This window comes from Xenopus laevis, chromosome 1S (genome assembly GCF_017654675.1).
Source record: "Xenopus laevis strain J_2021 chromosome 1S, Xenopus_laevis_v10.1, whole genome shotgun sequence".
In the NCBI taxonomy this organism is placed as follows: domain Eukaryota; kingdom Metazoa; phylum Chordata; class Amphibia; order Anura; family Pipidae; genus Xenopus; species Xenopus laevis.
In genome coordinates, this window is record NC_054372.1 from 189764395 (window position 1) to 189779653 (window position 15259).

At 41.0% G+C, this 15259-nt stretch overlaps 1 protein-coding gene across 22 annotated transcripts in view; it reads right to left on the reverse strand.

Annotated features, from left to right (window-relative positions):
• Positions 1-15259, reverse strand: part of nedd4l.S (NEDD4 like E3 ubiquitin protein ligase S homeolog) — a 255233-nt gene that overhangs the window by 72644 nt on the left and 167330 nt on the right. For 21 of the 22 annotated variants that reach the window (XM_018235316.2, XM_018235308.2, XM_018235302.2 and 18 more), the window contains 1 exon segment: positions 312-362. In XM_018235316.2, the coding sequence (XP_018090805.1) occupies positions 312-362 (51 nt within the window). 22 annotated transcript variants of the gene reach the window in all.

Consider the following 15259-nt stretch of genomic DNA (forward strand, 5'->3'; position numbering starts at 1 on the left):
TTCTCCTTTAAGGCCTCCTTATGGCAGGTTATACAGGGCTGATATTCAGGTGATATAAAGGCAACCAAGGGCTTGCCTTTATATTAAATTGGTGTGAGTAGCCTAGAATGCTGTGCTTATGAAGAGAACTTGTTCAGGGCCCTGGCCTTTATAGGTGAAGGTGTTTACCGTGGCCACTGACAGTGTTTTAAGTCAAAGAAAAGAAAACATTCAGAAAACATAAAATCAATGTACATTGTAAGCTTTCTTAGAATCATCTGCTTTGTGCTATGGAATAAAGAAGGAAAATGGTGACATGTGGGATACATTACCGGTAAGTGGTTCAGCGGAACATCAACTTGGCCCAAGAAATCATCTCTTGTCTGCAAATAGAAAAACAAATCATGATGAATATTTAGAAGAAGAGTTTACCGTTGGATAGAAATGGGATTAAGAAATGACACTAGTAAGGAATACACTACAATGGAATGTAGAATGAGAAACAAGCAGCCCTTCAATTATTCTGAACTGAAACTCCCAATCAATGGCAGGCTGAGGATTCTGGGATTTGTAGTTCACAGCAGTAGAAAACAGGCCGACAACAGGCTTATAGATCTGATAATCATAACGAGCAACCTTTGAATGCCTGCCCCCATTGCTACACATCATATAAACTATAGTAGTACTTATCTGTTATCTACTGTGTATCCTGTGCTTGAATGGCTGCCCCCATGGCTACACAGCAGCTTGTTTATATAAACTATAGTAGTACTTATCTGTTATCTACTGTGTATCCTGTGCTTGAATGGCTGCCCCCATGGCTACACAGCAGCTTGTTTATATAAACTATAGTAGTACTTATCTGTTATCTACTGTGTATCCTGTGCTTGAATGGCTGCCCCCATGGCTACACAGCAGCTTGTTTATATAAACTATAGTAGTACTTATCTGTTATCTACTGTGTATCCTGTGCTCATATTGACATATATACAACCTCGGCAGGTCTGAGATGCTGGTTTTTCAGATTCTGACTTTTTCCACCCTTCGGGGTATAATAAATCTTGAAAAATTCAAGTTTTTTTTCCTACTAAAAGATCGGATTTTATAGAAAAATAAACTCAAATTTATAGAGTTTTTCAGACTTTAATTAATAACCTCCTTGGCCTTTGCCTTCAGATCTGTCTCACTTTGACTGCTATCACTCTGCTGGCACAAGATTTCTTAGGAAAACTGTCAATCACAGGCAGGGAGCGTGATTTCACTGTGCCGACAAGAAGATCTCAAGCCAAAGCTTCATCGTTTTTTTAAGTGCACTGGCTTATTCAATCAACTTAATTAGACAAAGAACAATTAGAGCTGTTTGTTAGATTATTATATATTTATATGCCCAAAATAGAACTGGCATAGTTGGCCTTTAGGGAGGAAAGGACAAGCATAGTAAATCCTTGGGAATATGGAGTGAGACAAATGAAGTGTGATATTTAGATCATGGACGCACACCAGCCATCACTCTACACACGCCTGACACTTTTGCTTGGAGATATCTGTGAACCTTTATGCTCAGTTATAAAGCAGCAGGTGGGAGAATGGTGTGAGGTGTCAGACATGTCTTAACCACTCATGGGGCACTACCAGGATCTGCATTTCTGTGGCATGGAATTCCTCTATCCCTCACACACTGTGCAGCCGCCATCATTTATATATACAGCACATACACTTAAAGGAACAGGCTAAACATAAAAACCAGCAATTATATATTGTTTTAGTTGTAATATTGGTGTGTAGGTGCATCTCAAGTCATTTTGCCTGGTCATGTGCTTTCAGAAAGAGCCAGCACTTTAGGATGGAACTGCTTTCTGGCAGGCTCTTGTTTCTCCTACTCAATGTAACTGAATGTGTCTCAGTGGGACCTGGATTTTACTATTGATTACTACTCTTAGATCTACCAGGCAGCTGTTATCTTGTGTTAGGGAGCTGCTATCTGGTTACCTTCCCATTGTTCTGTTGTTAGGCTGCTGGGGGGGGGGGGAGGAAAGGGGTGATATCACTCCAATTTACAGTACAGCAGTGAAGAGTGTCTGAATTTAGTTAGCCAAAAATGTAATGTATAAAGGCTGGAGTGACTGGATGTCTAACATAATAGCCAGAACACTACTTCCTGCTTTTCAGCTCTCTAACTCTGAGTTAGTCAGCGACTATAAGGGGGGCCACATGGACATAACTGTTCAGTGAGTTTGCAATTGATCCTCAGCATTCAACAGTTATGATCCATGTGCCCCCCCCTCAAGTCACTGATTGGTTACTGCCTGGTAACCAATCAGTGGAAACTAAGAGAGCTGAAAAGCAGGAAGTAGTGTTCTGGCTATTATGTTACACATCCAGTCACTCCAGCCTTTATACAGTACATTTTTGGCTAACTAACTATATAAGACACATTTTTTATATTGCACAGCCTTTCCATTTACCCAGTTTTTATTTTTACACTGAACAATTCCTTTAACACTCACACGTATACAGATGAGTAGAGACAAGGAAGTGTTGAAAATCCACATTTCTTTACAAGGTGGTCTTTGTGATTAGGCACAAACTTCTTACAATATCTTGGTCAGGAAAAACATGGTATCAGCTCCCCCCCACCCCTTTCACAGGCACGAGGGAGAGAAGGCCACTAAAAGCTTCAGATCACACATGAGTTATTTATAACAAAGAGCTTTATCTTAACCTTAGTGTGACATTCATCCTGTCCCTTATTCATAATAGATGATTCAATCTGAACTTTAGGTGCACTGAGAACTGTCACGAATTAGCAGACAAATTAACTGCAGTTTGTGCCCTCGTGTGGTATAGAAGGTCCCTACAGTCTGATTGGTCAGTGGGTGTGGGGCCACCTCTTCCATATATTATTTAAAGGGATACTGTCATGGAAAACATTTTTTTTTCTCAAAACACATCAGTTAATAGTGCTGCTCCAGCTGAATTCTGCACTGAAATCAGTTTCTCAAAAGAGCACACAGATTTTTTTATATTTAATATTATTTTTATATTTCATTTTAAATCTGACATGGGGCTAAACATATTGGCTGTTTCCCAGCTCTCCCCAGTCATGTGAATTGTGCTCTGATAAACTTCAGTCACTCTTTACTGCTGTACTGCAAGTTGGAGTGATATCATCCCCCTCCCTCCCCCAGCAGCATAGCAACAGAACAATGGGAAGGTAACCAGATAGCAGCTCCCTAACACAAGATAACAGCTGCCTGGTAGATCTAAGAGCAGCACTCAATAGTAAAATCCAGGTCCCACTGAGACACATTCAGTTACAATGAGTAGGAGAAACAACAGCCTACAAGAAAGCAGTTCCATCCTAAAGTGCTGGCTCTTTCTGAAAGCACATGACCAGGCAAAATGACTTGAGATGCACCTACACACCAATATTACAACTAAAAAAAATATATAATTGCTGGTTTTTATGTTTAGCCTGTTCCTTTAAGTGTATGTGCTATTCAGGCCTCTCTTATTCCTATTCCAGTGTCTTCTTCAATTCAATGCATGGTTGCTAGGGTAATTTGGACCCTAGCAACCAGATGGCTGAAATGGCAAACCTGAACAAAAAGCTAAATAACTCAATAACCTCAAATAATAAAAAACGAAAACCGATTGCCTCCGATTGTTACTTTAGTACATCATACTAAAATAAAATTTACGGGTGAACAACTCCTTTAAGAACCTAAGAAAGGACCAAGCAGCCTTATTCGTGAAGGACTCTTCCCAGTTTACATCCATTTAATGAAATAATTAGCATGCTTCCATTTAATTAAATAATTAGCATGCTTCCATTAATCTAAGAGCGCCTATTTTAATTGCCAGTGTAATGCTGACATAACACCTTCATCACTCAAGGCCCATGCCATGTTTTACATAAGAAGGCTGGCACCCCTCCATTAGCCAAACGACAACTATTAAGAGCACACCTGCTGGCGGCCATCACCTTACACAAGCAGGAACGCTCAAGGGGTTAATTCCAGAAGACATTTTACTTTCACGGGGTTTGTGAAATGACCTGTTTATTAGCCGGGGATAGAGTATGGGATGTGCAGCTGGCCACTGATGTCAGAACAAGTCAAGAGTTATTTCTGGCTACTTGCCTTTCCATGAATGTGCCAAGTGACACGGTAGATGGGAAAGGGTGAGAGAGAGAAATAAATAAGGGATGCCCCCCTCCCCTGCTAATAATGGAACTCTCCATTTGTAAGGCAGGTTGATCTGCGTGTGTATTCGGCCACAAGAGGGGGATTGTAGAGTTGAATTTAGCCTTTGTCCCAGCCTGATAATGAATCCTAACTACGCCCTACCCTCTATCTGCTTGGCCATTCCCAGTAGACTCTACAATGAAAAAGCTAAATAAAAGCAGCATAAAAGCTGGACACAGTTATTTCTATAGGGCATGTGGGGGCAGTGCTCCTGGGTAAACCCCAGATATAGTTTGCACACCAGGGGCACAAATAGTCAACACAAGGTTATAGTTTGGGCTTCAAGCCATCAAAGGAATCAAACCCCCTGCAACACCAGCTGCCGGAATGAGGACCATATTAATGCACAGATGCCATCCTTCATCCAACAGGCAAGACAAACCTGCCCCATCAACAGCTAGCTGATCTTTGGACAGACATTGGTAGGGTAGGCCCAATGGAGAGCCCCATACACAGGCATATAAACTGGCGATAATCCAACTGCCTGCGAATGGACACCTTAACTCAGCATGTATCTGCCTTCTACAACATTCTTTCTAAGGTCGACCACCCTTTTAACTGACATTTTATTGACCGTCTGCAAATTTTTATTTGGCAAGGGGATAGCAGGTATAGTAGGTAGAGATGGTGCCTATAGTAACAGTGGATAATAGTCTCTGGGAAGGGAGTGTGACTGTGGGATAGCAGGTATAGTAGGGAGAGATGGTGCCTATAGTAACAGTGGATAATAGTCTCTGGGAAGGGAGTGTGACTGTGGGATAGCAGGTATAGTAGGGAGAGATGGTGTCTATAGTAACAGTGGGATAATAGTCTCTGGGAAGGGAGTGTGACTGTGGGATAGCAGGTATAGTAGGGAGAGATGGTGTCTATAGTAACAGTGGATAATAGTCTCTGGGAAGGGAGTGTGACTGTGGGATAGCAGGTATAGTAGGGAGAGATGGTGTCTATAGTAACAGTGGGATAATAGTCTCTAGGAAGGGAGTGTGACTGTGGGATAGCAGGTATAGTAGGGAGAGATGGTGCCTATAGTAACAGTGGATAATAGTCTCTGGGAAGGGAGTGTGACTGTGGGATAGCAGGTATAGTAGGGAGAGATGGTGCCTATAGTAACAGAGGATAATAGTCTCTGGGAAGGGAGTGTGACTGTGGGATAGCAGGTATAGTAGTGAGAGATGGTGCCTATAGTAACAGTGGGATAATAGTCTCTAGGAAGGGAGTGTGACTGTGGGATAGCAGGTATAGTAGGGAGAGATGGTGTCTATAGTAACAGTGGGATAGTAGTCTCTGGGAAAGGGGTGAGATAGCAGGTATAGAAGAGAAGGTGCATTTTTAAGAAACATATTCTGGTGGTACTGAGGATAATATGAAGGTGGGTAGACAAAGAATCATGTTATGTTATCCTTAACCCAGAACTTCACCACAAGTGCAGATTGACACAAAACCTGTGGGGACTGAGAGTTTAGTCATGTGTCAGGGGAGTTTGGACTACAATTTTGGTGACCATTGTGAGTTGGGTGTGGATCACCGTTGAAGTATACTCCTGTTTAATACACAAAAGCCATGAATATCTTGTAAATTATATCCTTATAAACGGTGAGTTCTGATGTCATCAGTTATTAACGGTGAGTTCTGATGTCATTTCTGTCACATGATTCACTGAAACTTGTGTATTATAATAAATAAAGTACCCCCAGTTGCAAAATATGAGGATATTAGAAGTTACCTCGGAGTTCCATGACCTGTATAAAAACACTCGGCCTTCGGCCTCGTGTTTTTATATGGTCATGAAACTCCTCAGTAACTTATAATATCCTTATATTTTACAAGAGGGGGTACTTTATTCACTATATATTCCATGTCTTGGAATCAGAGGCGCTGCAGAATTAGCGTATGGAGCAGGAAGATGTGGACATGGGTTGGATGCTAGTTCTACAATGGCAACATTTTGTGGGTATGGGTGGGTACTAGGGGTGGATAGGGGTGGGTATGGGTTGAGTTTTTCCTGAACATCACTATTCACCACCTTTGCAACTGCTTCCCAATACCCAGTGTGTAAGGACTAGAAAGGAGTGTTATTATGCAAAATATGTTATAGTTATTTCCCTAGCAAATCTAGGCATCTGTCCCTACGGGGCTGTGCATAAATCTAGTATATTGTTCTTAGGGCTGCCCCAGCCTCACCCCCTCATGCAACAGAGACATTATATTCCGTTCACATCTCCCGTCTTCAGTAATAGGTTCTCTGTGGAAGAGAGTCATTTTCTAGGAAACAATTTGCTTAATGGACTAATGGAAAAGGGTTTTCCGTGAATCCTCAGGCTTTACCGGCATGTAAGCGTCAGTGAGAGGAGGACAGGCGAGGGGATTTGCTAGAAATGAATACAGTATGATCCGCTGCTTACCAGAAACCCTTTGTAACAGAGCAGGGTGCATGTTCCTCCCAGTGTCGGAGAGAATGAGAATGTCACTGAAAGGAAATGACTGGAATTCTGCTGATCCAGCCTTCCCGGAAGCAATGTGACATCACTATTGTATCTCCAACACTGTATCCTATTCCAGGCTCATTCATCCCTTGTTTTTTCCCCGTGTAGACTCGTAGATCTGCTCGTTTGGCGAGGTTGCTTAATGAACAGATCTTTCCCCAATATTCCCAACAACAGCAGGGCGATATCAGGTTAATCCAAACGTTCAGCCCTAGGGATCGGATTATAATTAAGAGACTAGGGATGCACCGAATACAGGATTTGGTTTGAGATTCAGCCTTTCTCAGCAGGATTGTGCCTTACCGATTCCGAAATTGCATGTGCAAATTAGGGTCAGGAAGATCAATCATGTGACTTTTCGTCAAAAAAAAGGAAGTAAAACATTTTCCCCCCACTTTTTCCTTTCCTGCCCCTAATTTTCATATGCAAATCAGATTTGGTTCGATATTCAGACGAATCTTTCAAGCAGGATTCAGCTCAATCCCAAATAGTGGATTCGGTGCATCCTTAGAAGAGACTGGGTGCTGAGGAGCGCATCAACTAGCCAATGTGGTCCTCAATCGTTCTTGGTCCTCAATCGATATCTTGGCTAGATATCGATTGGCGAGACCGGTCGGAAACACCCATACACTGGCAGATAAGATGCTGAATTGGTCTAAAACTCTAAAGAACTGATATCAGCAAGTGTAATCTGCATGTGTTTGACCATACGTGTTTGAGTGCAGGTGTTACAGCTCATTACTATGTTAAGGATAGAGCAAAACAAACATACACAGGGTCCTGAAATGACTACCTGAGTAGCACCTCCACTGAATTTCTAATGTGTATTTCTGAATCAATACATGGTCTTACCTGTCCAAAGAGTTGTGTTCAGAATAATAGCAGTCCAACATCACTAACTTGATCAATCACTGGTAGAAGTTATATTTGTACATGGGAAATAATTTACTAGTAGTCATGACCAAATAATTGCAGTGTTCCATAAAATAATAGCTTGTTCCAAATAATAGAAGTGTTCCTAGTAACTTTAAGTGGAAATTTTCTAACTTTATTTTTGGTCAAAACTCTCAAATTCGAATTGTGAATTATCCAAATTCGAAATGTGAATTATCCAAATTTGATTCGAATTTTAATTCGAATTTCAAGATTTATCAAACCTATACCCTGGGAATAATTAGAATTTGATTATTCAGCACATTAAACCTATCGAGTTCACGTATAAGTCAGTGGGAGAGGTCCAGTGACCCATTTGAAGATAATATTAGCCTTACTGAGATTTAAGTTTTTCTTGAAGAAAGAGGAGCAAACTGAGCATGCTCAAGCCCTAGCCCTGGAGGTTTAAGCTGAAAACAGGAAGTCTGATACAGAAGCCCATGAGTACACAATAGAAGGAAAGAAATGCGGTGTTTCTTTTGACAGAGGACTCAGAGCAGCATTACTTTGAGGGTTTACTGGTGTATTTATATAGACCTTTCTGATAAAGTTTACTTAGTTTTAGCCTTTCCTTCTCCTTTAAGCTATAAAGTGATTCCACAATACTGGAAGATGTTCTGTTGTAAGGTAGCATTGTGGTATCACAAATCCTGAAACTGAAGGAAGAACGTCCGGAAATGATACAGAATATGTTTTTCCTATTCCAGTGTATGTGCTGCTTGTGATTACTGTGGTTTGTGGTTTGCTTGACTCTTGCTGGATTTTAATGGACACGTGCATCTGTGTAAATGCCTGTGGTATTTTCTCTCGCTGCATGTGTGACTGGCTAACCATGGGCTACTGTACAAGAATCCCACTGGGCCGGCTCCAAGACATGGAGGCACATACTGAAATTCCTGAGCATGGAACGGATATTTGTAACCTAAGCTAAAAGAGAGATCTTGGATGGATTAACGATGTGATGCCCAGTACAGTGAGGATGGGACTGAATATTAAATCCTATAAAACATGCATAGTTTTCAAACAAACGTGATATAACCATGCCAGTCTTGTAATTATTAAACATAAAAAATATTATTCATTAGCAACTATACTAGGGGTGAAGGGACTTGCAGGCCTAACCCAACGTTTGCCAACCAACATACTTTTTTTTAATGTGGATTCAGCCTGAGCCCATACCTCCCAACATTTTGGAAGTAAAAAGAGGGACAAAATTTTTTTTCGCATATAGCGTGGCAATTTTTTTTAACCACACCCATTTTTGTGGCCAAACCCCCTAATTACCATGTAAGTTTTACAAAATTTGGCAGGTTATGAAAGTTTGAAAATATTTCTCTTCTTCTGTTTTTTTGTGCCTCAAAAATGTTACAAAGTATCTTATTTGCACCTGTTAGCTGTTCTGGGCTCTCTGCCAAAAGCCAATTAAGTTAGAAACTTTCTTTCTTTTTCTGGCTGTTCACTGCAGAGAAAAGAGGGACTTTCCAGTACAAATGAGGGACTGCGGGTTGAGCTGTCAAAAGAGGGACTGTCCCTCCGAAAAAGGGACAGTTGGGAGGTATGTTGAGCCCTTTATATGACACCAGAGCAGACCCAATATCCGCTCAACCCACAACTGGGGTTTAGATATTTAAAGGGGTTGTATCACCTTACAAAACGTTTTTAATTCAGTTGTTTTCAGATTGTTCACCAGAAATAAAGACTTTTTTCATTTGCTTTGTATGTTTTATTTTTGACCATTTTTCCCAAAATTTAAGTTTAAAGGGGTTGTTCACCATACAAACACTTTTTTCAGTTCAGTTGTTTTCAGATTGTTCACCATAAACAAAGTTTTTTTTAGTTGCTTTCCATCTTTTATTTTTTTACCGGTTTCCTAAAATTTAAGTTTAAATGTTTCAGTCTGGTAGTAGAGTCCTGCGTTGGGTCTGGTACCTGCGGAATACCCATTACATTCCAGTGTGCAGGTGCTCTGCAGTGCGGTGGCTACAGGTGGCCAAAGCCGAGGAAAAAGCAAAAAAATCCAAGCGTCCGAATGGTTAAAAAACGCTCAACGTGATGCCACTTCCGGTTGGTGCGACGCACATTGCGGTGAGCGGGTCGGGTGAAAATTTGTGGAGTTGCCAAGGCAGGTCCGGGTCAGGCTTGGGGAAAGGGTTGGGTACGGGTTTTAAAAAAGAGACCCCATCCAGGAGCAGATTCTGAATTGTTACAATTTGCTCCATTTAGTTGATACATTTAGTTGATACATTTCTCAGCAGCATCTGTGGAGTATTAGCAACTATATTTGTAGGTATGCAACGAATCCACTATTTTGGATTCGGCTGAACCCCCGAATCCTTCTCTAAAGATTCGGCCACATACCAAACCGAATCCGAATCCTAATTTGCACATGTAAATTAGGAGTGAGAAAGGGAAAACATTTTTTACTTCCTTATTTTGTGACAAAAAAGTCACGCGATTCCCCCCGTCCCTAATTTCCATATGCAAATTGGGATTCGGATTCCGTTCAGCCGGGCAGAAGGATTCGTACGAATCCTGCTGAAACAGGCCGAATCCTGGCCGAATCCCGGATTTGGTGCATCCCTATATATTTGTATCAATTCTGACAGCCGTCTTTAAAGGGGATCTATAGTCAAAATTTGAATCCCCCTTTGGCTTTGGGTTGTTAATATAAGCGTTTTTCCAATAGCGATTATTTTGTATGAGCAGTTTTTTAGGCAATCGCAGTGCAATCATATCCCCCATATACCTGCAGCAGCTTCAGCATCGCGCAAAACCTTTACAGCCCGTGGCCGTCTCCTCTTCCTGGTCCGCCTGTCTCTGCTAGTCCCCGCCCACCTACCAATGAAAAACGAGTAGGCAGTGACGGTTTACTCGATGTGCCTCACCATCACTCCCACCGTCACTGCCTACTCGTTTTTCATTGGTAGGTGGGCGGGGAGTAGCAGAGGCACGCGGACCAGGAAGAGGAGACGGCCATGGGCCGTGAAGGTTTTGCGCAATGCTGAAGCATAAGATAACAATTTATATCAGTTAAAGAGTCGGCGACCCCCCCTCCCGGAGCTGCTTTAGAAGGTGAAAAATGAAACTTTACACTTCAATATTAGAAAAAGTCACAAAAAGAAAGTAGAAAGTGATTGGAAAAAAAATCATTATTTCTGGTGAACAACCTGAAACCAACTGAACTGAAAAAAAAGTGTTTGAAGGTGAACAACCCCTTTAAAGTTCCTCCTTCTAGTGTTTCATTAGTTGCTTCATTTCTAAGCAGTATATGTGGAATATCAGCAACTATTGTATCAATTCTAACTGCTGCCTGTAATGAAACTCAGGGATTCTGCTCAGCAGGGACAAAGATGAAATGGATCAATTAATGGATCGATTTAGAAATTTAAAACAGTTACAGAGTCGGTAAGGCTACGCATTTATTGTTATTGCTACTCCTCTTTCTATTCAGGCCTCTCCTATTCATATTCCAGTCTCTTATTCATATCAATGCATGGTTGCTAGGGTAATTTGGAGCCTAGCAACTGGATTTCTGAAATTGCAATGGCTGAATAAAAAGCTAAATAACTCAAAAGCCACAAATAATAACAAATGAAAACCAATTGCAAATTGTCTCAGAATATCGCTCTCTATATCATAGTAAAAGTAAATTTAAAGGGGAACAACCCCTTCAAAGGGAGTGCCATCTCGCATTTCTCTTAATAAAGAACAGCCAGACGGGTCTGGCAGTTAAACATGAATAATGTCTATATTATGTATTAATTTATGTATTAATAATGTATATAAAGAGCAGGGTACAAACAGGTACATGCAAAGATCCTATTTCTCTCCAACCAACCATTTCTGTTGCTGCTTTACAATGAATTCTCCGGCTAATGGCAAATTCGCAGCACGGCGTGTGATTTCATTCATTAGACACAAAGGAGAAGCAAAACAAACCTCACATGATCAGACGCAGTGATGATCTCCTTGGGTTCTGTGCTTCTTCCTAGAGAACTCCCATCCCTTCCAGCTGAAGGTTCTACTAAGCAGAATGTCTATCTCCTGCTCTGTGTAACAAAAAAGGATTTCCGTGGGGCCCCCACCCTTTAGGTACAGCGCTCATTGTGCGTGACTTCATTTTCCCTGAATCTGTTCTTTAACTTCGTGTTCACCTACACATCATTTTAGGAGACAGTTGCTATGGTAACAGTTTTTTTTCCTCTATCTTTTTTTTTTGTCATCGACACGAGCTCAAATGCATACCTGCCTTCCCTGATTACTAATCATGTAGTTAACGCCTGCTTCCCCACTGGGATTCTTAGGGGCAGATTTATCAAGGGTGGAATTGAAAATTCTAATTTGAATTTTCACATTTTTTTTTATGTTCCAGACTTGGGAATTAACATGATTCGAGTTTTTTTTAAAAAATTCCAATTCGATATTTATCATACTCTGGCCCTTTAAGAATTCGAATTCAACTATTCACCACCTAAAACCTACCGAATTACTGTTAACGTCAATGGGAGAGGTCCAGGGATCAATTTGCAGCCTTCCTGACATTCATGTTTTTTTTCTCGAATAGAGTTTGATTGAATTCGATTCAAGTTTTCAGGTCGTTTAAATTCATCCGAGTTTTAATAATTCGATTTCATTAATACATTTCGCCAAGTCGGAGTTTAGGGAGGGAGTTTAAAAAAAACTTACATCAATTTGAAATCCAACCCTTGATAAATTTGCCTCCTAGGGGCAGATCTATCAAGGGTCGAATTTCGAATTGAAAAAACTTCGAAATTCGAATTCAAAAAGAGCAACCGAAATTAAGTCAAAGTTTTTTTTTGGATCGAATAGGTCCGGTTTTGATAGAATAGATCCATATTTGCCCAAATTTGAATAGTATAAATCAAAGGAATAGCACATTTGATCGAAAAACTTTTTTTTAATGTCCTCCAATTGACTCCAAATAGGTTCTAGGAGGTCCCCCATAGGCTAAAACAGCAATTCGGCAGGTTTTAGATGGCAAATGGTCAAAGTCGAATTTTTAAAGAGACAAATTTGCAAATTCGAATTGAATTGAAGTACACAAAAATAGTTCTAAATTCGAATTTTTACAATTCGAAAATTCACCTTGACCTTTGATAAATCTGCCCCTTAGTGTTTGGATCTCCAACAGAAACATAAGGTTAAGGCATGTCATTAGAATAATATCCCCAATACCATTCTTGTCTGCAAAAAGAGGAAACCCCTACTGACTCGTTTCATAAATATAGGCCTGCCTTGGTGTGATACTGGGATTTGTAGTTCAAAATAAAATGTACACTAACTGCAGAGTCAAAGGTTGCTTATCCCTAGTCCCCAGAACCCTGCCAGTCTTAAAGGGGACATTTGTTGCCCTCCTACTGTGCTTCTGACAGGGACCAGTGAAGATCTATGGGGAACTCCAATAAAGGGGCTACTGTATTTATAAAGATACATTTTTTTAGCACAATGTTAAAACAACACCATATATTATTCATAACTGCCTACAAAATTTGGGGTTTTTCATTTATCCAATATGTGACCTATATTGTGAACCTAAAGCTGCATATGCAATGTCCGACTGGCCCCCTGGGACACCGGGAAAAAACACGGTGGGCCTCGACCCTCATGGCTCCCGCCGGGCCAGACCCCCACTCCCGATTGTCGTTTTAAAAAAAAAAAAAAAATAATAATTCCGCGACTCGCAACGCCATGTGCACATGCCTGCCGAGGGGGGCTGTTTGCTTCATGCACGGCGCATCACAGGAGGGGGGCCCTGGTCAGCAGTCCCGGTGGGCCCAGGGCCCCCCAGTTCGACCCTGTGCATATAAGAAAATATATTATAATGCAGGGCTCCTTAAAGGAAATTAATTTAGCTTTATCAGAAAGGTCTATATAAATACACCAGTAAACCCTCAAAGTATTGCTGCTTTGAGTCCTCTGTCAAAAGAAACACCACATTTCTTTCCTTCTATTGTGTACTCATGGGCCTCTGTATCAGACTTCCTGTTTTCAGCTTAAACCTCCAGGGCTTGGGCTTGAGCATGCTCAGTGTGCTCCTCTCTCCCTCCTCCCCTCCCTGCTGTAATCTGAGCCCAGAGCTATGAGTGAGCAGGGAGAGACTCAGGCAGGAAGTGATGTCAACCAAGCTAATATGGCAGCTGCTATCCTAAACAAACAGAGAGAGATTCTCAAGTATGGTAAAGCATTCTGCAGAATAAATATACTCTTATAGCTTGTACTTTTGTGGCTAATTGATTGACAATAAACTGCTTCGGTAGCTTTCCTTCTCCTTTAAGGAGCAACCATCAGAAAGGCTGATAAACGGGTATGACATTCATTATGAGCACAGAGTTACAAGGACAAATGACTTAGAGGGCTCCTCAGTGATTCAGGCCCAGAAGTTCAGGCAGATATGTCGCTGAAATACTGGTCTTGACCATTAGAAACCAATTATATGTACAGATATATGTATAGAAAATTGATAGAAAGAACCAGCAGTCCCAGTTATCAGTTGAAAGGCTGTAGGCCAGACACAATGAAATAATGAGCACAATAAAGGCACAACAATCCTGTGGGTGATGTAGGGAGGGTAGTGTGCCAGGGAAATAATAACATGTGAATTCAGATCCGACAACCAGTGACGGCTTTAGAAATAGAAAAGAAAATCTATTAAATAAACCCACAGCTCTTGGCTGCCTCTCCGGCTTCTTATCCCACATTCACATTCTGTGCTAAGGCTTCCGACCAAATATGAAATGTACCCGTAACCCACCGCTGATCTGATCCCACTCTGCCTCATTCTTTAAGGGGATTGTAACATTTGTCTAATGAAAGAAAAGATGTCATTCTGAGCAAATTCCAAACACACATTCATTACCAATATTCAGTGGTTTTAGTAACTTTTAAAAAATACCGTAACGGCTTTTTATTTCTGTTCCGTGTCTGGTTTCTTTTACAAGAAATGGAAATGTTAGGCCTGGGTATGTTTGTTTCTATAAGCCCACTCTATTGTTTAACGGCATCTTTATACACGAGGGCTCAGTATTGCTAAGCAACCCGCTATAGATTTGTTTCGCTCGCTGGGATCAGACGCAGGAGGGCATTTTATTATTAGACATTTCTACTGCATCAGCCACAACAAGCAGAGGGGCCGTAAAATAAAAATGGTATCTCCATTAAGGGACGGCTATAATATAGAGTCATATGCTTCTCATTATGAACTTGGCAACAGCTTCTGGGCACGTAGAAGGTGCAATTGCTCTTTAACCCCTGCCTAAACCAGAATACAGCGTTTGTGCACATGCACTGCATTAAATTGTAAGGCTAATGCCAAGAAGAATGATGTGTATTGGCCCAACTTACCATCTATTTATAACTGTTTGGATTGGTTGTGAGTGGTCTGCGAGTGTGGAACCAAGTTTTTACATCATTATATATATATATTTATTTAAAAATTAGTGGTGAGCACAAATTTCCCTTGTTTGTTATATATTGTTTATACAGGAGCAGTGACCAGCTCCATGTTGTAGCTCCCACCCCTCCCAGCTATAGTCAGGTGATCCCACTGGTGTCTAATAAAAGGGCAGCCAAGTTTGGGAGTTTTACTTTGAAAGCAGC